Source organism: Hyposmocoma kahamanoa, unplaced genomic scaffold (genome assembly GCF_003589595.1).
Source record: "Hyposmocoma kahamanoa isolate Upper Pololo Valley unplaced genomic scaffold, ASM358959v1 224, whole genome shotgun sequence".
In the NCBI taxonomy this organism is placed as follows: Eukaryota; Metazoa; Arthropoda; class Insecta; order Lepidoptera; family Cosmopterigidae; genus Hyposmocoma; species Hyposmocoma kahamanoa.
Genome location: NW_020653743.1, coordinates 12854728 through 12881562, shown reverse-complemented (window position 1 = coordinate 12881562; position 26835 = coordinate 12854728). Strand labels below are relative to the sequence as shown.

General features: G+C 35.4%; 1 protein-coding gene across 4 annotated transcripts in view; it reads right to left on the bottom strand.

Moving 5' to 3' along the window:
* The window catches only part of LOC113228123 (zinc finger protein rotund-like), a 285092-nt gene that overhangs the window by 46396 nt on the left and 211861 nt on the right, over positions 1–26835 (bottom strand). The window contains exons 1-2 of one of the 4 annotated variants that reach the window (XM_026461302.1): positions 10867–11347; positions 6731–7267 (exon numbers count right to left, since the gene is read on the bottom strand). The exons of the other annotated variants lie outside the window; for them this stretch is intronic. Coding sequence (XP_026317087.1) covers positions 6731–7135 — 405 coding nt within the window. The 5' untranslated portion in view covers positions 7136–7267; positions 10867–11347. Of the gene's footprint in view, positions 1–6730; positions 7268–10866; positions 11348–26835 lie in introns of those variants that run through there. 4 annotated transcript variants of the gene reach the window in all.

The following is a 26835-nucleotide window of genomic DNA, read 5'->3' as shown; positions in this document are numbered from 1 at the left end:
TAAAAATAGGAAAGAGATAACGCTATGTGAACTATATAATGCCATCTCTTTCTTTTTTGATGTTCTGAATCGTCTTATCGTAGTATAATGTTTAAGTAATTTACGTTCAGAGAATTTTGACTGTTTAAAAAAGAAAAGTATGTAATAATAAAATCTATTAAAATTACGTTGTTTTCAATAATTATTCCGCATTTTTATGAAGAAAAATAAATAAAACAAGCTGAGTCTTGATAGTCAAGTTGTGAATTCGGAATTATGGTCTAGTGTCAACTGTTAGTTTCGCCAAGGAGCATAAAGATGGCGCTGTCATAATTTTACGAAGTATATATCGTGTATTTTTATTTAACGAGAAATTATTTCCTATGTGCTACTAAATAACAAATAAACAAAACATTGAAAAGATATATGTAAATAAACAAGTTCAACTTAACTTTTAATCACTACAAATCAATATTAAAACAATAAAACTGAAAATAATATTGTTTCCATTGCACCCGTGGAACTATTTTAAGATTGCTAAATTTGACCTAAAAGCAAATATTAGTTTAATTATAAAGTCGCGTCATAGTACGAACTGAGTGAATGAATAGTCACAAAGCTGCCAATAAAACATCATAGTTTTAATATTACATTATGCTTACTTTAAGCGCGTTATGGTACGAAAAGTCAATGTAAGGTTAAAGTAATATTGTATTAAGAGGTTGTGGAACACTTTCAGCTCTAATGCTACTTAAAAAATTTAACTCCAAACAAACGCTTTACCGTATTAATTTCTCCTTAAGGCACTTTACAATGATGTATCATTAACATTTTTCCTTTTAATTTAAAAACTAAGCTCACTGCAACCTATAAACTATAGCCCATTATAATACTATTGCTATAAAAAAAAAACCAATGAAGAAATGCAAGGTGGAACAGGTCTGCGTAGAAGATGCCCAATCTCGCTTTGAAAGCCCTGAATGTCTTAGTAGGAATAGTAAAAAGTGACAAAATGTGACTTCCAGATAGACGCTACTACGGTTCTCCTGGATTTACCTCTTTAATCGCTTTCAATCGTAACAAAAGGACGATAAGGTTGTCCCATCGATTCATTATCGAATAGATATAATTTCGAATTTTTTTAAATTCTAAATTCGAATTAGCGTTTTGGGAATCGTGCGTGCTAGATGCGGTACGAAATTTAGTTTTTATCAACTGAGTCGGAAAATTTTTAACATTGTGGTTTTCCAATGGGTTGGTTTCTCACGTATGTCTAATAAGTTTTGAAGATGTACAAATTAAAATAATACAAGATGAGTATCATTCCGGAAAACATAGCCGAATTCGAATTCATTACCTCCTCACATCGTTATCTATGTAATTACGTTCAAATAGTGCTGGGGTTTTTTTGAATTATTCGTAATTCCGGTTGAAAATTGTTCGAAGTAATTGGTTGAATTGACGTTAAAATAAAAAAACCTCAATTAGAACTTAACATGTTAACCAATTAAGCTGTTTTTGAATTTTTTATAAAGTTATTGAAAAATATTAACTGGAAATTAATTACGGAAAAGTTTGTAAAGTATTGAAATACTTATGAACACACTCGCGTATTTAGAAAAAAAATACCTTAAAATCATGTCGAATAACAAATTCTATTCTTTATTTAGATTTTACTTCGAATGGTACTTGAAAAAGTATTCGATTGTGCATGACCACTCAAACAGATGAAATTATTTTCTCATTAACACTTTTCAATTTTGGTAGTAAACCCGCCAGGTCTATCAACTCGTATAATTATTCGTATCCATCACTATTCGAGCAGACAATAGTCGTCCTATACAACCTCTGTGCGACCCGGCAGCGCCTGACCTTGGCTCACGTTCAAGGCGCATCCGTACTCATCATCCGACGTCTAGTGGGTATGCCGTGCATTATGGTCATTGATGCTTCCGTCTGATGTGTTGCGAGCTTTAGAACTAGTTGAAGTGACACTTGGTGACGACTTCCTGTGGCTTGAGAATTTGAGCCTTGTGTTCTTAGCATGTGAGTTTATAATGCACAAAACTCGCCAGATTAGAAAAAGTATCCTCGATCATTTGTGTGCGCCCTGGCGGATAATACATGTGACGTCATATTTTAGAGTAAATTGGCTACTCGGGGAAGAACTTGTTGGACATTTTAAATCTGCAAGGAGATGGTTCTTTGCGTTCAAAATTGTATGTCACATCGTGAAAAAAATAATTTTATATCTCAGACACCTCTTAATAGGACTTGTAAAAGAATAAATATCACCGCTCACCATGATCTATGTGTTACCCCCACCGGCTAACGATTGAGCGGAGGCTTTCATTCAAGCAATTGCCAAATTAAAGTTTTAAACTGATGTTCACTAATGATTTAGTGCTTGGCAAAAACTTACCAACACTTGGGCCAAACATTGGCCCGACTTCTGCAAGTAACTGCCAAATATATTTATCGAGTTCTTAGGTTTTCGCGATTGTTACACATAGGAAATGAAACAATTTTTCCGGATTTAAATCGCGTATATTTGTTTTTACAAACAAACCGATGTTTCGGGCCCTTTACAGGTCCTATGGTCACGGTTGACTGGGATGGGACCTGTAAAGGGCCCGAAACGTCGGTTTGTTTGAAAAAACAAATATACGCGATTTAATCCGGTAAAATAGTTTTATTTCCTATGCTAAATATATTATTATACTGCACTGCGTCGCATGGCATCTATCCGCCAATAATTTGACAAATAACCGTCAATGAGGAAAACTGACTGTTCGTCACAGGCGTCCCAACTTGGTAATATTTAACCTTTTTTACTGGATAATAAAGTTGTAAATAAAAATATTATCATAATTGGAACTTCCACAACAGACCGTGAAAATTATTTTCCGTTCATTAAGTTTAAAATGCTTTAACAAAATTCAAGGCCATGGTTTCCCTTACAATATATTTTTATTGATTTTTTATACAATGACTTCAAAAAATGAGGTTTTCAATTCGACTGTATTTATTATATTTTCCGTGTGTGTATGTTTCGCCATTGTGTTTTTTTGATGGACAGGGGGTACCTCAGTATCGATCTCATTTAAATTTGAAGGAAATATTCCACCTCTAAGGGTGGTAAACTAGGGGATGAATCCGGTTTCGCGTACTTTCCGGTAACCGATTTCAATAAAACTTGGCAAATAGAAGTAATTCCGAGAACTTTTGACGTCGGTTGTTTTTCTACTCAATCTCGGTGGCAATTTTTATTATTCAAATATTCTAGTAATAACGTAATATTCAAATGTAGAAAAAATTGTTTAATATTTCACGATAATGTACTTGAATACCTAAGTAATAAATTAATTAGAGAAAACTAACCAGAAAATTACCCACATATGTCCTAATTTCACTTTCCAATAAGCTTGAAATTTCTCAGTGAGTTTTAACTTCCATTTGGAACGCTCCTATTAGAAATGTACGTCATAATGAATTATCTACAATGTACGAAGATAAAGAGTATTTAAGTTTATAAACAATTTATGTTATGCAATTATTTATCTTTGCAATTATTTAATTTTGGTACGCTTTCAAGATAATCAGAGTGTTGGAAGAAAATTACTGAATATTTAATAAAAAATGAATTTTATCCTGATTATTGAAAGCGTTCCATAGAGCGGTTACACGCGGCGACCATTAGCAGCGATACACGTTTTAAATTAATTTATGAATTTATTTATTTAATGTATTTATTAATTTCCTTTTCATTTTTAATTAACATAACAAAACGATGTACATGAAGCTATATACAGATTTTTCGTACATAATGTTTCAACATAAGCGACTGTACCGATTCAATCGAGCGTTTGTATCGATGCAATTACTCGTTTGTATCGATACAGTGGCGCGTTTACATCAATACAATCGCCTATAAATGGCAAGTATAGCCGTGTGTAACTGTTCTTAAATGTATACATGTCGTAACCTTGATAATAAAGCCACGTGTGATTTTATATCAAAAGTGCTTTTATCACATGGAAGTCATAAAAATATACATCGCTTTTTTTAAATAATAGTGGCCTAAACCAAAATATCGAGTATCGAGTATTCTTAGGTTTTCGCGATTGTTACACATAGGAAATGAAACTATTTTTCCGGATTTAAATTGCGTATATTTGTTTTTTCAAACAAACCAACGTTTCGGGCCCTTCACAGGTCCCATGGTCACGGCCACGGGTGGTAAAGGGTTCAAAACGTTGGTTTTTTTCGAAACGAAATCTGGAAGAATAGTTTAATTTCCTAAACCAAAATAGTTAATTTTTTGTCTTATTACACAGCTGCACTCAGAATTAGCAACATTTTATTTCTTAAACCGCATCAAGATCTTTATCGTTTAAAATAATCATGTGACAACATGGCCGACACGATTCGTCGGCAATTTTACATATTTGTCAGGTGGTTTTAAACCATCCTCCTGATGAATTAGGTGATTTTGAGATATAACTCAAGAAATTATGTATGTGAAATGTTATACCTCTCCTATTTAAACATAAAAAAGTATTTTCTAATTTCCTTCGCAGAATCTTATATCTCTACAATGAAAAGTTGCTACTTTGCAGATGTGACCTTATTGCGATATGTAGTACATTTAAGAAACGCATTCAATAATTGATGGATTTCAGATGAAATACTCAGAATTTTTTTTGACACTCACAATATGGTTTTGAAGTGACATAGACTTTTACAGCGTGATATTATAGTTCTATAATATATGGACTCATATATGTTTCACTGCTGAACACGGGCGTCTTCTAGGTTATAAAAGGTTAGTTATGTTATAAGAGAAGGAAGTAGCGACGTATGCTAATAAATCGATAAGTAATGTACTTGAAAAGTCAAGTACAACACATGTTAGATCACTATTCCAGTTAGAGGACGGAATAAATTAACTTTGTTCAAGTTAACACTAAATTTAATTTCGATAAAACTTAAGTTAAACTTTAGTATAAATAAAAAGATATTAAATTTTTTTGTTATATATTATTGTAAGACACATATTCTTATAAGATTCATGATGTAATGGGTGCTGGTGAAACTACAGTTTAATTGTCAAATTTATGTCTCAGGGTGACAGGCCTAAACTAGTAAGTAAACTAAGTAACTAACTAAGTAAACTGCCTCCATAGCCGAACGGTTATCATGCCACGCAGAGGTTCCAGACTCAATCGAGTCCTCGGCCGGGAAAAATAAGAAATATTATATGGCCTACATTTATTTCTCTCGTGAGTTTGTGTGTAATTTGTGGTTGTCTATGTGTAGTGCGGGGCTATGTTGAGTGTGTGTGTTGTTATTATTTAAAAAAATAGGTGATTTAAAGTTCTGAGTGATTTTGCAACTGGGGGTCTACCCTCGATCTCCGTCCGACATCCGTCCGAAACAATTACTGCCAAATAAGCAATACTTGACCAAATGAAAAGACGCGTGATGCGAATGAAGATTCATACTTGACACTTGTCTTTTAATTTTGTCGAATATTACTTATTTGACAGTAATTGTTTCGGACGGATATCGGACGGAGATCGAGAGTAGACCTCCTGATACGAATCGGACGTAGTGCACAAACGCTCTTATATACCACTAGGCGCACGACTTGTTCGTACCGCCATTGAGTGTATTAGATTAAAAAAAATGTAGCACTAGAGCTTGTGAAGAAGGTACTATCATCTTAACTATTTCTGCCGCCAAGCAGTAATGTGGTTCTTGTATTACGTTCTGTTTTAAAGGGTCCTGGTGATATTAGAGGCACATGGAATATGTCAAAACCTTATGTCTCAGAGTGGCGGGCGCAGTGCCGATTCGCGATTTAAGGCTCTGAGCGATACTGCAACTGTTATGGACAGGCGTGTCGCTTACCACCAGGCACACGACTTTTTCGTCCCGTCTCTGAGTAACAAAAAGTTCGTCATTTGCGAACAGCCTTTGGCGTGTGCGCTGCCTTGCCCCTGATAAAAGATTTTTGTCAAAAGCAGTACTAGCACCTGTAAATACATATATTTGTGTAATTTAATGTTAATAAGAAGTATATTTTTGTACCATCGCGAATTGTTAAGTAATATGTCATATTCGTTATTATAAACTATATATAGCATAGTAAAATAAACATTAAAATAATAAATAAAACTCAGCATCCTTGAAGCCTTCGGAAGTCATCATCTCGTCTAAGAAGTCATTAAGGTATAATATTCGGCGTTTTAACACATTGTTCGTTTGAACAGACCATTATTTCGGATCACGATGTTCTTTTCCGTGTGTGCATACAATTAATCATGTAATTATTCATTCTTGTACATAAGCATTTATGTATTCATACTTTGTTATACACAATGTAATTATCAAAGCTTTGAATTTCGTTACGCCCCGGGGTATATAAACATATTTATAAATATTTTAGTACGAAAACCGCCTTTGAATTTGATAATGTATCATTTGCAGGCTTTTTTACGAATGAAATTAGGTATAATGTAAAAAATATAAAACATTAAAGCTTTTTTATTTATTCATAATTTGCGAACACCTTTGGCGGGTGCACTGCTATGCCCCTGATAAAAAAAAATGTTTACAGCACTACTAGTAACTATATATTTTATTTGTGTAATATGGTGATAATAATAAGTATTTTTCTATTCTATTTTAGAATAATTAAGGCTTTTTATTTATTTATAAAATCTTTTATATAATTTGAAAATCTGACCTTTTCCTCATGATTTTGTCCTCCATTTTCAGACAGCGGTGTAGATGGCGCACTGTATCCTTTCTGTCCATCATCCTGTGGTGTCATCTGCCTCTGTACCTCATTCTCCTGGTCTTGACTCGCCCTAATCTCATGCAGTCCACTCTTAAATTCTGATAGTCTCAAAACTGAAGGTTTAATTTCCGGCATCTCATCAGGATGCTCGTATCTTCTCAAATCTGTCAGATTCGTTGCCAAGTGCCTATGATGCTCTATAGGTGGCGGCACACCTATAGACCTAAGGTGCTCTATACTTCTATGTATATGAGAATAATTGTCTATGGGAATTTCTGCCATCAATGGTGAATTATGGTAGTCCAGACCGCCTCCATCAGGCCTGTAGTCTATAGTCCGTCCTTCCATCATCTTGAATGCTTTTTAAATATATTTCTATCTAATATATACTCTTTAATTTGGCACTATCTTAGAAAAATATTATTCTTGTATATGTTGGTTGTTTTTGTCATGGAATTTTTCGAGATCTTCAAGTTTCAAGTGCTGTAAAAAAAGTATAATGTTTTTGTTTTGGAATGTGTTTTTTTTTATTATACAAACGTATGATTTATAGTTATTATTTAGCAATTGTCTTTGTCCAAAATGTTGCCTTTATAAATGTTAAGTAGGTACGTATTTAAGATCACTTGAGTTTCTTGGCCGTAGCAACAATTGCCTTTTTTGTAACAACACGTGTATTTAAAAAAAAAAAATTATAAGAACTAAGTTAACATGATAGTTAAAGAACTAATTTATTGTTATAAAAATGTTTCACTTGGTAACGAATGTTGTACTTATTTACAGTACAGGAACGTAAAATACCTTCATTCTGTTTTTATTTATGCTTTTTAATACCAAGCAATTGGTTTTATTTATAAATAAAAAATTAATTTCTTTTTGAAATTACCGATGTTATTGAAGAAAGGGCATAAAAATGAAATGGAATAGATGTTATTATATTTTTTTTTCATGAAACAATAATGTAAGTTTGTTTAATAAATCAAAAAAGGAATGATAGATAATCATAATTTGAAAAAAGAATTCCGCCAACGGCCGCAGTCTATTTTAAAACTAGATTTGACGAGTTGATAAAAAAAGTTGGCAGTTTTTTCATCGGCAAGCAGGTGACGAGTGAGCAGTCGCGTAGGTTGTGTCAATGCTCTAGTCCCTAGCCCACATGCCGTATCGAATAAGGCTTCGATAATCACACTCTGTGTAGGTACAGACGAGCTTACAATATGCTAACGTATAGATTTTTATCTATGAACATGATAGCTATCCATCATATCAAGGCAGAGCCAAAATGTCATATCCTTACACATTTATATAACATAATTATCACATACCACTTACCGTCTGTCATCTAACTAACCGTCGTAACTAATATTAGACAAAATTTCAAGGTAACGTAATTTCGATTTAGCACATAAGCTGTGGCTCGTATCAAACCGGTTCTATCGATATGAAAGGTAGACGGACGTAAGACGACTAGTGGTTTAGGGTAAGGTTGTTAGTGAAATTACAGGCACATGGGGTTTGTCAACTTATGTGGCACTGCTTCTCAGATCTTTGTAATTTAAAGTATCCAAGTGGCACTAGGACTGAACGGGTCATGCCTCATCTCGGATGAGTCGTAGGCGAAATCCACGATAGAATGTATCCCCAAAGACAGGAAAGACCACGGCAGACTAAAGTATCGATGGAGAGATGTGGAGGTAGAGGAGGGAGGCCTTTGCCCAGCAGTAGGACACCATAGGCTTTAAAAAAAGTGGCACTGCAACTGTTATGAATTGACGTGTTGCTTACCATCAGGCGCACGACTTGTCGTCCCGTTACTTAGTATCATAAAAAAAAGAATGTTCCCTTTTGAAACATGAGTAAAATCATACAAAGACTTTAGAACGATATGAGTCTTGTACAGGAAAGATGAAGCTTTTCCATTTCTAAAACAGTTTTGTTGGTAAGCGAAGATTATAGGAATAATGCCCATCCCTTACGATGTGGATGCTTTTTTTGTGAAAACCTTGTCTTTATAATAAAAAAATGATCTAGCTCTTAAACGACATCGAGTGAAAAGAACAAGCAAGCTACTGGAGGCCGCTTTGCCTGCAGGCAAAATTAACCCTTAAGTACGACTGTTGATAGTGTCCATTGAAATTTCGGAAAAATTCGTGCAAATCATGAAAAATGTTGTTCAAATAAAATAAATTTAATAACCATTCCATTTATTTTTATTGCTATTCGTCAATAACTTCGGTAATTTCAAAAAAGTTATCATCTTTATTTTTTAGAACCATAACCAATTTTTTGATATTGACGTATAATGAAGGTGTTTTATTGTCATATAATAAATAATTTTACTCTCTATAACTAAGTATATTAATGTTAGCAGTTTACAATTTTTATAACTGACGATAAGATCTTTATCTATCGATATTAAAATCAAATAACACCTATGAAAGGAATTTTATTCTCATTATTTTTTTATAAAGCACACGTGTTATTATTCAAAAAGAAACACTTGTTGCCACGACTGTACCTGTGGAACCCAACATACATGCCTGTCAAAGATATAATTGCGCATAGAATAGAATACAAAGTTATTTTACTGTTGGCGGTGACTTTATTTTCTAAACTCAATCTTACATTCAAAGTAATAGGGGTTATAAAACTATTTAAGTAGATTTTCAAGTATATTTGGATATATATTTTGTGATGTATAGCCCCATGGTTGATCGACTTCAAGATTTGTAATAATACTAGTGTAAAGTTCTTTAGAGGGTATGATTAGCTTTTTGTTTCATATTGATTGGCTTTGATGTGTATTTTGAGTTTTTCCACTTCTGTACTTTTATATTGTTTAAAACGTTCAGTTTGTCCTTAAGGTTGATTTTAGTGTTCTTTTTCGTTAAAAACCAGCAAAATTGTACACACATTTATAAATCTGTAAATTAAGTTGGTAATAGTTAAGTTTGAAAGTTATTGACACAATTGGTATTAACAATATAGACACATTTGGTATGTAAAGTATAGACACCTTTGGTATTAAAAGAGTAGATGCCAGTGGTATTAAAAGTGTAGGCATATTCAATATCACTAATTAAAAAATAAGCTAAAAATAAAATGTCAACAAATAAAAAAAACTTATCATTATTATAACAACATTTAAAAACTTGTTTAAATGTTTATTAATCACTGTTAATATCACGAATGAATTTGAATATTTAAATGGCATTAAGTAAAGGAAATGTTTCAATTGAATAATTTTTTTTTTAAATTGTGGAATATATGTGAATTGGATTTTTTTTTAGTGTATATTTAGTATTTACACATTTCTGATTTTCATGTAATAAAAATTACGTGAATTTGAAAACTTATTTTAAATTTTGTGGAACCATTATTGCTAAAAAATAACCAAGAGTGGTTTATGGTAGTATTGTATTTTTTAAATATCGAACTGATTGACAATCCAAATGCTTTTGTAATTTTTGTCACAATTGTTTGGTATCAAAAACGTGCATTTGTCGTGATATTGGAGGTTTCCAAGTTAGTGAAGCGTATCGCAAGGTTGCACCACAAGAGTTTTTTTTACAATATTATTTAGGTTGAAGATGTAAACTGTCAAGTATTTCGTATACATATTTTTTTATGTTTCCACAGACAACATTTTGAACCTTGTTAAAGTAAATTTGAAAGCAAGTTCTTATTATTCTTTGGTTGAAACGGCAATAATAAATAAACCAAAGAAGTTAAAAAATTCGCGTAAAATGTTTCAAAGTTGGGTCAAGAAAGTCGTAAAACTCAGCTATAAACTACAAAGAGAACATTAAAGCATTCACAAATCAAAATTAATTCGAAAATAGCGTCACGAACTGCCGAAAATATTTCCGTATTTATAGTCCGGGCGTTCAAGGTCGCGCTTGACAGACGGCGCCGCGCAATTACAACATCCAGGAGGGATCTTGCGTAAAATTCTCTCTCCCTCCAGAGAGGGACAGGGAGGAAAGGGCAGAAACTTGCTTCCAAATTAAATAAGATCAAGCAAATATTCTTTCCGCATAATACAGTAATGAAGTAATAGAAAAATAAGGTTTATACTTTACCTGTCACTATCCAAAAATCTTCAAAACCACCATCAACAATATCACCATAATAAATCACAGTTTGTTCTTATCTAAATGTCACTAAAAATATATCACATAATAAAGGTAACACTACAGTCACAACACGTCCCAAAGGCAACAGTCCAAGGCTTTATCGCCAAAATTTCTCAAAAAATCCACGTGCTCCGAGAAAATAAACATTAAAAAAAGTGCCGGCGAGAAAAAACGCCAAGCCGTGCTCTTGACCCTGCGGTAAAATTATGAATGCCGACCGTCGTTACTAGGATCCGAATTACCAGATTTTTTGTGCTCAATATTTTAGTGTGCTATATAAACTATGGGTGTACGAAATCCACACGTGATGTAGTTCTCTGTCCCGCTCACTCTTGGCGGTTCGCGCGTGCACCGGGCTGCAGTGGCGGCACTGAGGCTTCTTAAGACATGTGCTCACAAAAAGCCGGCCTCTCCGCACTTTGTCGCCCAGAGCCACCGGCCGCTCAAGCAGACTACAAAAATGCTATACAAAACACCCGCTCGCCCGCCTTTAGACTAACGCGGCAAAAACGAGACTGAAATTCAGATCTATAGTAGAAAAAGTGAACTACACCGAGTGAGGGGTACACTAACACATAAAAATGAAAAAAATCCACAGACGCCAACATAGATAGCGAAGCTTAAAAAATCGGAGTGGGGAGCAGTCTACGCCGTTCACCTGTATAGTTGCGTCTTGCTCTAGCGGCGTGAGGCCAAACGCACACAGCTGCACAGTGGTTAAGCGAAAAAAATGTGTACACATTTTTTTATTATTCACGATTTTTATGTGTGTAAGTGGGTTTGGTGCGAGGGGGACAGCGCACGACGGGCGCATGCAGCCTCCGTTGAGGGAGTGAGATGGTGCGCGTCGCCACGTGCTCTTCCCCCGGTATTAAATAATAATTAAAATGGCTACAAGACCGGCGATACGAGATACTGTTCGGTAGACAATTTTTTGGTTGAGCTTTTGCCTTTTTTGTTGAGCTTTTTGCGGAATTGTCGAAAACGAGGCATTGCGTTAGATAGTAGCTTATAGAAAAAACCGCGAGCGAATTGACACATAATAAAGGAAATACGCGCAGAAAACGTCGCGCCGAGAAAAAAAACCAAGGACGCCGCGCGAAAAAGAAGTTATTGATTAAAACAGGGCTGTCATTGACCAGACGTAAATGAGGGTGGTTAATTGTATGCAGCGGCGGAACCGGCAGGAATCGATAACTCGTCTTCAAGGGACGAATTTAAAATTTAAAAAGAGCTTGACTTTGAACCGAGCGTTCATTTAGTTGCGGAGTTGAGTTTGCGTTAAAATGTTTTAGGTATGTTCGGAGACGTCCTTGAATGAGTCAGACTTATAGGGATTGAGGCTATAACGATCAAAGACGATGCGATGTGCCGTGGAAGTTAGTCGCATTTATTGTAACATATAATACATTGTATTTTGTATATTTCAACGAAAATGCCAAAACCAAAACCTTCCATAACGCAGAAATACAAACTGTTAAATTGAAACAAAAACAAATCAAAGTTAAAAATAAAATAATTTGAATGCAAATTATGTACTGAAATTGTATTATAATTATAATAATTAGATTCAAAATAAAAGCAACTTCTAATTTAGTCATATAAATCATCATTATACTTGTTATATCACTTAATTAATATCACTTATATGAATGAAAATTATACAAAAATCTCGAGTAATTTAAAGCATGATGGTTTGGTATGCAAATTATGAATGTGTTGTTTATGTGATTCAATGGTAAGTTGTTAAAAACGTAGTTTTGTGGCAATTAAAGAACTACAAGCACAGTAATTAAGATTATTCTTTTAACTATTAGATGTAATGTAAACACGTTTTTTTTGCTAGAAAAGGTATAGAGCTTCTGGAAAACACTTATCATATTGGTTCATAAAACTGATAGATTGGTTGAAAAAAAGGATACGACCGTGCCATCTCCAAGAGATGGCACACTACAATGCAAGACTTTAGAAGATATCATTAGAGTTGAAATTCTTCTTTTCTTGTATAAAAGTTAGGCCATTCTTGGTGGAGTAATTGCCGACTATCCAGCGCCCTAACTGTGAGTTCTTGATATGAGCATAGTGCAGCATAATGCCAAAAGAGAATTGAAGGAGAAAGGTGTATGGCCATCATAAACGACGGGTCAGTTTTTTTTAGAACATTTACGTAAATTTTGAATACATGATCATTCAGGGCACGTGCTGTTCGTCCCGAGGTCCGTAGATGATGAATGAATTTAAGTAGCAATGGAACTCCTTGTGAAAGAGTTCTTTCAGGGGAGTACAGCCACCTTACCTATTTCGGTTTTGAAGAGTGCTGGTGAAATTACAGGCACAACGGACTTGTCTTTGTCTTAGAGTGACAGGTGCAGTGGCAGTAACTCTCAGATGTTTGCCATTTAAAGCTCTTAGTGGCACTGTAACTGCTACTGTAAAGGCGCACGACTTGTTCATCCCCTCACTTGTTATTATAAAAAATTAAAAGAGAAGATCGAAGAAAAGAAAGGTAAGGAAGACCTTAATGAAATTAGATCAATGAAGTGTAAAAGGTATCTCAAAAGGTATCTCTTCTTAAAGCTTACTTCCAGACCTTTTATACCTGCTGCCTATGGGTCTATTACACTCAGAAAGCTCTCAACTCTCTAAGAGTTGTATATAATAATATACTCCGGATGTTATTGCGACAGCCGCGATTCTGTACCGCGTCAGGAATGTTCGCCGATGCTCATGTGGACGGGTTTGCAGTCATCATGAGAAAGAGAGCGGCATCCTTGATGCGCAGAGTGCGTGGCAGCTGTAACAGCATCATCGTGAGCATTATCGCTGCCTGGGTCCAGTGTTAATTTTTTGAACACTGGACCAAACTTCATGTGTGCCCTAAATCCAGCACATATTTTAAGTTTGTGATTACTAACATTAGTGTGTAAGTTTTTCTTTGTTATACTAACCAATATGGATGGGGAATCCGAAATCAAGTATTTAGAATTTGAATTTGAAAAAGTTAACGTCGTATCGTACCAGGAACTGAAATTAGAACTATGCTAGACCAAAATAATTTTAATTATTCAAAATAAGATTTAAAAATGTGTTTTGCATACTGGTTTTAATATATGCGTAGTTACTAGGTACATTAGTCATGTTATTTACGTTAATTAACCGTATAAATTTGATATCTATAGCAATGATAAATTAAGGGGAAATATTTAATTAGATAGGATACAAACTAGATTTTGACGTAAGCGCGAGCTAAGAGACTGCTATCATGGTTAAAAAGCCGATTATGTTATCGGCTGCCGCGCGATGTTTCCATCCGAAATTTGCATTTTTCCTGCCACTTCTGTAACAGAGTCTCAATATCGAGTTCTTAGGTTTTCGCGATTGTTACACATAGGAAATGAGACTATTTTTCTACTATTATTTTTTTATTTGTTTCAAAAACAAATATACGCCATTTAAATCCGGAGAAATAGTTTCATTTCCTAAGAGTCTCAATAGTTGTCGATGTTCAGTCGAAAATGTTCACAATGGCTATTTTACAACAATACTAGAATGCAGGTTTCTTTACATTTATGTTTTATTATATTCTCAAATATTCTGCATTTAGGGTTTCTCGACTCGAGAAACTTCACTTCAGGAACTTCCAAACAAGAAAAATATTCCCGAGAAGTCAAGAAATAAAATTGCTTTTTTAATTAATGAAAAATTGGCTTAAAAGTTACGCGATCTTTACATTCTTGCTTCTGATCGTTCTCCTTAGCGTAGCCTCTAATTCCCAAGAAATTCGAGAAATCTGGTACGAGAATTCTCGAAACTCGAGAAATTAGAAACTCTAATTTTTAACTTTTTTTTTTATTTTTTTTTTGTAAATGTGCTTGTTAATTTTTGATAACAGAAGATTAGCGATGCCTATTTTGTACTCAATAGTTCTCTGCAGCTGAACTACATACCCATTTGACACAGACGAGTAAATCAAACTTGACATGTTTTATTATTAATATGTAATGTATTGCATGTGAAATAAGTAAGCTTTTGATATAAAAGTATGATGACTTTTCTACCTGCTATAATCCAGGAAATAAAATTGATTTTTTTTTATAATATCAAGTGACGGGACGAACAAGTCGTGCGCCTGATGGTAAGCTACACGCCTGTCCGTAACAGTTGCAGTGCCACTTCAGAAGTTTAAATCGCAAAAATCCGAGGGGCACTGCCACTGCGCCTGCCACCCTGAGACATAAGTTGACAAGTCTTATGTATCGAGTTCTTAGGTTTTCGCGATTGTTACACATAGGAAATGAAACTATTTTTCCGGATTTAAATCGCGTATATTTGTTTTTTCAAACAAACCGACGTTTCGGGCCCTTTACAACCCTGAACCCTTTATGACCCTGTAAAGGGCCCGAAACGTCGGTTAGTTTGAAAAAACAAATATACGCGATTTAAATCCGGAAAAATAGTTTCATTTCCTAAGTCTTATGTACCTATGTCATTGACTTACAATTATATGGACGTCGGGTCCGCGCTAAAAAGTGTCCGCACTTGTAAGGCGCTAAAATCGTATACAGAGCGCCAAACTCAGCTTTAGTCTTCATTTGTTCTACTGACGGCGCGATACTGCGATGACATTACAATTTAAATTTCGAATAGGTTGACTTGGGACATTTTTTTCGTGGTTTTTGTATTAGACCCGTCGTCCATTTAGTTGTAAGTCAATGACCTATGTAATGTAATCTTTTTGAGTGTACCGAAGAAGAAAAAATTTAGGAGCAGTATAACTCTTTGCGAAAGAGTTCGTCCACTGAAATACTGCTACCATACTACGTTACGGCTTTTAGTGGTACCTGTGCCGGTGAAACTACAGGCACATGGGACTTGTAAAATTTATGTCTTATGTTAACGAGTGATTTGGCAGTGCCCCGCAGATCTTCGCGGTTCAAAGTTCTGAGTGGCACTGGACTGTTGTACTTTTTCGTCCTGTCACTTGATAATCATAAAAATGAATTGCAAGTAAAATTATAATATAAAATGAATAATAATTTTGAACATTGGCGATAATTCACTGTACTTTCATTACTATTTTTATTTTATTTTATTTAAAATTTTAACCAAAATATGGGCTCATAAGTATGATGCCAGTACTATAAGCAGTTTAATAGCAGATGTCCGGTACAATAGAACTTGTTTGGTCAATACGATGAACCCCATTTTTAGTGTATATTACCATAATACCTTTTTTCTTATCTTTTTTTTTGTAAAATTAAAAATAATTTAATTAATTCAACGTCGTCATTTTATAGATGTCGCAATGTTGTTATATGTTTTTTATAAAATATAAATAATACGACATAAACGATACAAATATTTGTTTTATGAATTGTAAACCTTATAAATTAGTTAATAACACACGAAAAAATATTTAAAAATATCTTGTTAAAGCTATAACTTTTTTTCATATTGACTAAAATATGGCAACCACAGTGCAAGATGCGAAGAGCACTACACTATGAATACGCGTGTTTAATAATAAGCACGTTACAACGGTGGCACCAGAAAGAGATGGCTATATTTCTATCTCATTCTATAATCCCTAAACTAAACTGCACTGTTGATTGTTACGTGCAAATGCAGTGGACTCAGTAGGGTGACAATTTTAATATAGTTTGTTAAAAAAAGAAATTGCTTTATTGTCACAATGTATTATAATGCTTTATGGGTGCACTGCTGGCAGATCTCCTTCCTGTAGAATAAAATTCAGGTGTAACTTGTATCTAAAAAACAGTAAAAAATATTAACTTTTTCATAGCTATAGTTTGCCCAAAATCGATGGACGAACCAGTATAATATTTGAGATTTTTTTTAATCATTGCGCATTGACCTTCATCTCATCTGATGGAAGGTGACGATAAGGTCGACGATGGAGCATGCATACCTAAATAATGCGTATTCACTCTCGCCTTGAAAAGGTCTAAAACATAGCGTTCAGGAAATATGTCTGCAGGTAAGGAATTCCACTGCATAGGGGGTCGCCATATAAACGTGGAAGTTATGACAAGAGGGCTTGACGCTCTTTTCTTGGGGTAAGGTTGCCTTTCCACCAGAGATGTGCGACGTAGCGAGGCGGTGTGCGACGAAAAATCCACCAATAGGATTACTTCATTTTCCTAGCCTCGGTTAGCGCAGCTCCGGTGGAAAGCGTTAGCGGAGCCAAGTATTTGTACATACAAAATAGCGAGAGATGTGTACGAGGAATGTGTGCGAGGGATGCGGGCGAGGAGTGTGTGCAAAACGGTGTAGGAAACTAGAGCTCGCCACCGCTCACCTCACCACACCGTACCCCGTCCGTGCTTAGCTGAAAAGAGTCCGTAACGCATTCTCGCACCGCCTCGCTACCTGGCGCATCTCTGGTGCAAAGGCAACCTTAAGAGGGTTCTAGGATTCTTTTGATACAAAAGTCAGCGTCATAGCACGGAAGATACATGATGGTTTCTTTACCAGCACAGCGCACACTTTGTTATCGTCATTATTTATTTATAATGTATTATGTATTGTACTTTTAGGCTCAACTCACAGGCGCAGAGTCGAAGCGTCGTGTCACAACCTTGATTTACAACTTCCGCGCATGACGACGCTCGCATTAGCACGCCCGGATCACAGCGCTGAATCAGTTCAGAGATTGTTAAAAAGAGAATCTCCCCCCTCCCCCTCTCACTTAAGAGCGATGCCATACGGGCTACGCTATGATTCCAACGTACGTTGCTTGCGCTGATGCGACGTTTCAACGTATAGGTACATGAGACTTGTCAACTTATGTCTCAGGGTGGCAGGCGCAGTGGCAGTGCCCCTCAGATTTTTGCGATTTACAGTTCTGAAGTGGCACTGCAATTGTTGTGGACAGGCGTGTAGCTTACCATCACGCGCATGGCTTCAATTAGTCTTGATATTATAAAAAAAGCATCCCTCTAAGCCATCGAGTTTATAACCAGAAATAGAGACGAAATGTTATTTAACTTGTTTGAAAAGTATTCTGCCATCATTATTGTGACAACTGCGCTCCGATTGGCTGGCCCGAGTTCGAAACAATTGACGAGTGTCGTCAATGGGTGTCGTCAACTGTTTCACTTCAAATCGACCAGTTAACTTGAGCTTTGCTATAATGGACGAAAATTGCAAAATTACATATTTAATATTTAATTACCGATGAAATGTGATTCCGTTTGTTTTGTAATTAGATGTTTTGCTGTTTCCCACACCACCGAACAGAACAGCACGGCATTGTTAGAGATATTATTTTTATTACAATAACTACAGAATATTTTTTGGAATATACGGAGACGTACCACACAGGTCAGTAGTTTGCCTGTCTTTATTTCAGTACAAACGAGAGTTGATATTTATAAGAGCTGTAACGCTAATGTGTTACCAGGAATATATGGCCCTTATTTTGTCTCTATTTCTGGTTATATACTCGATGCTATTCGAGACTATTCCATATTCAATTTATTTCTTATCTTTATAAGAACAAATGACTGAAGTAACGCTTCAAAAGGTTTGTAAGTAATTTTAAAAAGTTCTTACAAAAAGAATAGACAGAACTTTTTCTTTTGTAAAACTTTTTGTTTAATTGATAAATAGGTAATAATAGTTATCTTTTAATCTTTATGGTTGTTTGTTGTCATACCGTAGAATGTTTAAACTATGAGTTTATCACGTTCACGTCACGTCACGGAGGACGGTGGTTCAAATGTGTATAAATAGTTAAAAACGTCATTTGTTGTGGACATTCCTTAACTGAATGGTCATTTCCAGTGAAGTAACCTTAACTTAAAATAATGCAGATAGAGTTGATTATACCTCCCTCTGAAATCGAAAATCAAAACAAAATAATTATTTAGAGTAAATGAATCTCCAACACTTCGTCCAAGTATTGGGCCAACGCATCGGAATATATCTTAAACCTTCTCCCATAGAGACACGTGCTTAGCAGTGCAACGTATAACGGGTTGACGATGATGATGCTCGATATTTGAATCATACACATATTCAATTGCAAACGCGCAACTGCATCGATACAGTCGCTTATGTTGAATCAGTATGTATAAAAAATCCGTACAGGTTTCTTACACACTGTTTTGTTTTGTTAATTGTAAATTTAAAAGTGTAATTAATAAATACATTAAATAAATAAATTACTTAATTAATTTAAATTGTGCATCGCGATTGCATTGCGTTTGCATCGCTGGTGAAAGTCGCTATATGTAACCGCTCAAAATCACGTATATTTGTTTTTTCAAACAAAGCAATGTTTCGAGTTCTTTACAGGTCCTATAGGTTACAGCTGACCCGGACCTGACCGGGGATATTTTAAGGGTTTATGAGTAATAATTGTGGACTCAGAGAAATAGTCATATTATTATTTACAATTATATAACTTTTCTGTTAAAGCACTACCTTAATTGTTAGTTTTATTTAAAAATATGAAACAAAATAAGGTTGATGTTGTTAACGTGCCTTTGGAAAATATTAAGGAGAGGGATTTAAAGTAAGTTTGATATGGAAAAGCTGAATCTTTCTAGTTTTTCTTATAACAAACAAAATTAGTTTTGAACTAATTTTAAACTGGAAATATATCTCGCCATCTCTACATATACAAAATTTTATTTCTACATTGACCTGGCCAGAGATCGAACCCAGGACCTCATAGATGGCGACACCATGAAAACCGGTGTGGAAGTCACTCGACCGCGGAGGTCGTCAGGGAGTTAACAATGGTTGATAACTTTCGATATATCGTAGGGCAGCATTTGGTCGGCACTTGTAAATCTCTCTTTTTAACCAACTTTAAAAAAGGAGGAGGTACTCAATTCGACTTAAATTTTTTTTTGGTGATTCTTGTTTTGTTGGAAAGAGGCTACCTTAGTATTGGTTATAGTCATTTAAATTTGAATAAAATATACCACCTCTAAGGATGGCGAACTAGGTGATGAACACAGTTTCGTTCACTTTCCGGTAACCGATTCCAATAAAACTTGGCAAATATATGTAATTCCACAAATTTTTGATATTTTTTTTATAATAAAGTTACAATTATTACATCTATCATAAAACAAGCAGACGAACCCACAAAATATAACTAAAGCGATAAAAACTTTCGATTTTTAACCGAAGGCCGCTGCAGTGGCGTAAAGAAATAAACTGAGGCATGGCTCTTTCGACATTACCCTTTTTTTGTCACCTCTTGGAAAACTATAAACTAATTTATTGGGCATTGTGTCATAATTCCCCGCCTGCAAACTTGTTCCCTGTACGCTATAACTTGGGCCTTTTCAAAGCGTGAGTGAATAGGCATTATCGTACCTTTGTTTGATATAATAAATCCACAAGTGGTCATACGACAAACGTACTTTTATTACATGAAAGTTGTAAAAATAATACAAACTACATATATGAAACAAATTAACACATTTAATGTGATTTTTTTAACTCTTCTATTTAAGAGTCGATACTATCTCAGCAGGAATTAAAATTTTTCCCGTGCTAATACGGTTCATTTTGCTTCTTGCGAGCGGCAGGGCCACTGGCTCTATTTCAGAATTTATTTTTTTTACAAACGAAAATAAAGCCGTTTGAAAAATGTAAGTCGTATGCGTGTTCTATTCAGTTCAGTTGATATAAAAAAAATCATTGGTGTATGTAAAGTACTTATTGAATACAGCGGTTTTCTTGTAAAATATCGAGGTAAGTTTGTGTTTTTCGGTTGAGAAAGTTTTTAGAAATTGTGTTTTTACACCGTATAGTAACCATAGTGTATATCCTTAATTTTACTATTTATTTTTAGCCGACCTTAAAAAAGCAGGAGGTTCTCAATTAGAATGTATGTTTTTTTTGTTTGTATGTTACGCGATAACTTCGGCATTTGTGAACCCATTTTGACGATTCTTTTTTCGTTGGAAAGAGGGTACCTCAGATGTGGTCCTATTTAAATTTGAAGAAAATATTCCACCTCTAAGGGTGGCAACTAGGGGATGAATGACATTTGAGATCGGTTTTTTAGTACTCACTGTTATCCGGAATCAACCAAAAGCCGAGCCATTTGAGGTTGTACAGACTCTTAATCTTTAAACCTCTCTCCTGAAAAGTTGTCATTTTTAACCGACTTGAAAAAATACTGTATTTTTTATGTCATAATTAATACTCCAATCGATTTCGATTATTCTTTTTTGTTGGAAAGGGGGTACCTCAGTAAAAGTCCCATTTATATTTGAAGAAAATTATTCGCCTCTAAGGGTGGAAAATAAGGGGATGAATCCGGTTTATTGGATTTCACCCACTTGCCGTTAAGCAATTTCAATAAAACTTGGCAAATAGATGTAACAGACAGTACATCGAAAGCGGATAACTGCGTCCGATTCGTGTCAGGGGGTCTACTCTCGATCTCCGTCCGAAACAATTACTGCCAAATAAGCAATACTTGACCAAATGAAAAGACGCGTGATGCGAATGAATGCGAATGAAGTTTCATACTTGACACTTGTCTTTTAATTTTGTCGAACATTACTTATTTGACAGTAATTGTTTCGGACGGAGACGGAGATCCGTTCCGTTCGTCAGTTCCGAGTCCGAGGTCCAAAATGTCAAAGGGATAATTTTAGCTTTAGGTGTAGAAGCGATATTTGTATTTCCTCGTATTTGAATCGGACTTAACGCACAAGAGACATCTGAAGTGAGTCCGAGTTTCCTAGATTTGTGTAAGATTCCGAACGAATACGAATCGGAAACGGTGCAATCGGATGCAGTGTGTTAACGCACTAAGGGTACGACATAACGTATTTAAATAAATAACTTTTGGAATTAAGAATAGGGTTAACATTAAGTTTGTTGGTTTGTTTTAAAAAAAACGCGATTTAGACCCCAAAACAAAGTTTAATTTACAACCTTAGAATAATAACGCATAGAATGATAGTTTCATATCAAACGAACTGTCACGAGTGAGGCAAAACTCAAATTCATGTAGGCTAGTTTTAGTAGTAGGTTAATTTTCGGTTTTAGTGAAAATTTATATAAAAATACAAGTTGAAACGCGTTACTTCCTTGTGGAATGTGTGTTAGTATCTATTTTATGTTTGTCTGACGTATTTTTACACTCATTTACCGCACATTTCGTCATTTTTAGCTAAAATTCTTGAGCTGTTCGCGGTGCAAGTTGACCTTGAGCACTGACGGCCCGCCCGCTCATGTAGGCCCTTTGGGAGCGCTTCAATTTGCCTCACTTAGCGTGTGCGGACTAGGTTTCTATGCGTTATTATTCTAAGTTTACAACGTGTAACAATCGCGAAAACCTAAGGGCCTTAAAAGTCTATACAACCTCAAATGTGAAAACACGATTCGTAAAAATGTTCACTATAGAAAACCGCTGTATTCAGGTACTTTAGAGATACCAATGATTTTTTAAAATATCATTTGAACTAAATGGGACACGTATAGTATACGATATATATTTCTCAAAAGGTTTTAATTTAGTTTGTAAAAAAAATAAATTCTGAAATAGAGTAAACCGTATTAGTACGGGAAAAATTTGAAAAACGCGGACTGTCTGCGAGCGGACGAGCGGACGAAATGTGTCGCGGATGAATTTGATGGCTCTACGCACCCGCGTTGCACAGAACGTGCTCGTCCGCGGAGGTCATCCGCGTCACTATTTGGGGCCTAAGAATTCCATTTGAAACGTTTTTTAGGCCATAGGAGAGGTGAAAATAGTTAATACAATATTATAAGACTTGACAGTCGACGCTAATCATCATTTGATTGTATATTAGTAAATGATATAAAAAAAGAACATCGTTTTCTTTTTCAATCGATTTAAATCATTACAATACTGGCTCGTAAAACGTTTTGTTACCGTCTTTCTTTTCTAAAACAACACTTTTTTTATAAATTGAACAACGAACAATTAGTTTTAACATGTGACAAAAAATTGCGTCACTAAAAATTTCAATTTCGAACGTCCTTGGCGTTGATCGTCACTTTTATTTTTTAAACTTCCTTCTTTAAAAAGAAGGGTTTGTTTCGTGCAACAATCGTTTTAAAACCTTCGTTTATTATAATTTAAATGCTTATTCTATTTTTTTTTGTGGGAAGTAAGTCACCTGTTTTCTGGGTACGGAAGTAGGATCTTGAATTGATCTCGAATGGGTTTGAATTTTGTTTTGTATTCAAATTCAAATGGATTTCAGGTGGGTGTCACACAGGTGGTTCCTGTACATATGTAATGTTTGAATGTAGAACACGTTTTGTTTCCAATAATAAATCATAATGCTAGGGAAATAAAAGAATTTGAATTTGGGATTTGTGTCCTTTTTTTATTAATAATGTTGGCTTGGATACAAGTCCTTTGAGCCATGTCTTCGTTTAATTATGTTTCTGTAAATATGGCCGCCACAACGAGGATAGGCAATTTGAGGCGGCGTGCTTGGATTGACTGGGGATTCCTTCCGATACGGGTATTTTAGTTCGAGATTCGTATAATTTCGCGTTTTAATCTTCGATTAAGGCACAATAGCACTATCCTATTCCACTTTAAACTAGATTTCACAAAATAATTGAAAATCAAAATAGAAACGACACTTTTCCCTCCAAAAGGTCCAGAGCGAATCGGAATTTGTGTCTTTAACCACGTCTTTATAAGGGTGCTGGTGATTCACGTAATCAAACCGTTACGATACCGTAGCGATTTAAGGTCTATCTACACACATCCGGGCCGTGCCCGGGACGTGGACGAGCCGTGCTCCGTCTCAGGGGCTCAAAAAAATATCGCTGCGTATATTTTGTACGAACTTGTTCACACATTTCCGTGCAGGCGCCGGGACGGGCCCGTAGTTCATACAAACTAGCACGCCCCGTCCACGTCCCGGGCACGGTCCTGATGTGTGTGGACAGTCCTTTAGTCGTTGAACTGGTTTTTCGTATTCACGTGTGACAGTGAACGTCAACGAGTACAATTTTAAAGTCGTTCGATCCAAATGTCGTTAAAGCGTATTCTGGTATATGAATCGAACTCTAAACTCTAAACTGTTAAATTTGCAAAAATTGGGGATATGAGTGGCTAGGGTATTTGCGGTTGTCTCTTGTTTGTCCACGTACAGGGTCGGGAGCGCGTCATGCTTGACATTTAAGATTTAAGATTTAATTTCAACTCTGTGCCGCTTGCGATAGGAACGGTCCAAGGTCCAAGGTGCCGGGCTTGTTATGCTCTTGGCTGTACCTCGTTTCAGGACTGCAAATAGTGTATTATGTGTGGAGGTTGGGAGGAAGAAGATTGAAAATTAATAATTTAAAAATTAAATCAGATTTTTGTTGGATTGCGAGTGGCGTCTCTATCCTGTAGGGTCCTGGCAGAATACCAGCGTCGCGGGCAGCCGCGTCATTTATGCTGAGCCAGCGCCTTTTTCACTGCCATGACTTCCAAGTGTAATATTAGTAGATAAGAAAATCATTATTGTTATATACATATAAGTTAATGCCTATATCATGTATCTGATGTCATGGTGGTGAATAAAGCTTTTATCTATCTATCTATCTATCTAAACGACAAGTCATACGTATTCTGCTAAAAATTTGACAGTTCTTTCAATAGACTTTTGACGTCTAAATGTCAAATTTCATAATCCAACACGTCGTTCATTAGTCGTTACGTTTCGATTCTGATCATATCAACGTTCGTTCAAGTGATACGTGAATACCCATTTTGGATAGAACTTCGATCGAACGACTACGTAACTTCAATGATATTTTGATAGCTTGAACTTATGTGAATTACAAGCATATGGGGCTTGGTCAACTTATGTCTCATGGTGACGGGTGCAGTGGCAATGCCCCTGAGATCTATGTGCCACCAGGCGTATGACTTATACATTCCGTCACGTGGTATCATAAAAAAACGAAATAAAATAACTATCGCTTAAAATATTTTGTATCCCATATCCCAAAAGCCAACATAAAAAAAAAACATTAAAAACAAACTGGCAAGTACAAGTAACAACTTAAAAAAAAACTAGTACTTATTTTGTAATTTCGTAATAGTTACACTTCCTCACATGCTACATGCAGTTAAAGTTACAAACCTGTATTTTGGTAGACGGCCATTTTTGGACTATAAGCTCTTCGTTATTACCACCAATAACGTTATATTAGACATTTATAATTGAATTCACCTCGTACATTGCTGCTTTTGCTCCCGCCATTTTATGAATCCGCTTTCCGAAAGAAGGTTAGAATTGGAAACAAGATTTTCGAGTGTGAATTCGTAGCTGATATTAAGTTTGAGAAAGGTGAGAACAATGTAGATGTTACTTTTTTTGTTATATTTAGTATGTATTGTTTTAAATATGTTTATGCCAAACAGTAAGAGCTTTATTCTATATCATTTTCTACTATATAACCTTTTCTTTACTGACTTTACTGTTGCCGAGAGGGGGAGCCAGGAGTGCCATAGCACAGGGCTTACCTAGTTTGGACTCCTGTCTCCCACATCTAAGCTCTATGATTGGGTCCAACCCACTGGCCTGAAACGTTGGTTGGTTTGAAAGACATACGCAATTCAAACCCGAAAAAATAACCTAAGAAGACGATATACTTGCTTTAGCTACTTACTTGGGGATCAGAGCAACGTATATGAGATTGTCTTAAGTTTATTTATCACGATGTGAATTACATTAAGTTGGTGAATTAGTGTCTTTAGCAAGGCTACAATTTGCAAAAACACGCAATGTATATTGAACATTTTAATATACTCGATGATGGTACGAAATGGTAAGTGTTTAATGGTGCACGGTGAAGTTGGGCTACCATCCATCACGCAAATGAACCGGATTTAGTTGAGACGAGTTTACGAGGTTCGTCTATAGTGCAGCTTGTATTGATGTTTTTTTTTGGTTGGGCGAATAAAAGCTTGATATGATTACTGGAGAAAAGTAATATATTTCTCTTACTAATAAGGACATATAATATCTGCAGGAGGGCTGATGGTCGACAGAGCAGACCAGTTCCGGAGTAGCGACCACGTCATGGAAAACGTAATGTAGATTATGAAGATAGACGACCTGAGTAAGGTGACAGGCAGCTGCTGGATGCAGGCGGCACAGAACCGGGATAGTTGGCGTACTCAAGGGAAGGACTGATGATTAATATACATAATTATATGTGTAAAATCTAAAAAGTAATTAACATCAAAGATAAGCTTATTAAAGACAATAGAGAATTGAAAGGGACAGGGTTTTGGACATCAATACAAGCCAGTTTTCATAGAAGTAATATAGAAGTGAAGAGCGAAGAAAAGAAGAAGACTGAGACGAAATATTTAGGTCAGTTAAGCGAACAGGAAATTAAAGTTAGGGCGCTGAACAGAGATGGTTAACGATTACTCCACTGACAAGAGCGTAGCTCTTAAATACGAAGAACTGACGGCAAAATACTCCAAAACGAGTCATTGAAAGAAATGAAATTGTGCAATATCTTTTCAATAAGAATAATATTGAATTATCTTTTGAAAATCGTACATACATTCTAGTTTAACAATAAATTCTTCTTTAACAAGGTGGTTCTTACGTCATCACGCCACATTCTAAGTCTTTCTCGCATTGTAACACACTGACCTATTAAAAAAATGCACAAAAATTTTGGCAATAAAATATATAAATTCCACAATACTTGCAATTTTTAACAATGCAGTTTAATCAAATGCAATAAAAAAATGGAATAAAGGAAAAAATCCGTGCAGACAGATGCATAAAAAATGCATACTACATCGTGGGAGATTTTTTCAAAAAAGTTCCTATTTTTAAAGAGAGGGGACGTTTCTTTTGTAGAAGCTCAGGTGGCGAGGTTTTGTGCGCTTTTTGTCCAATTTCTATAGCTGAGATT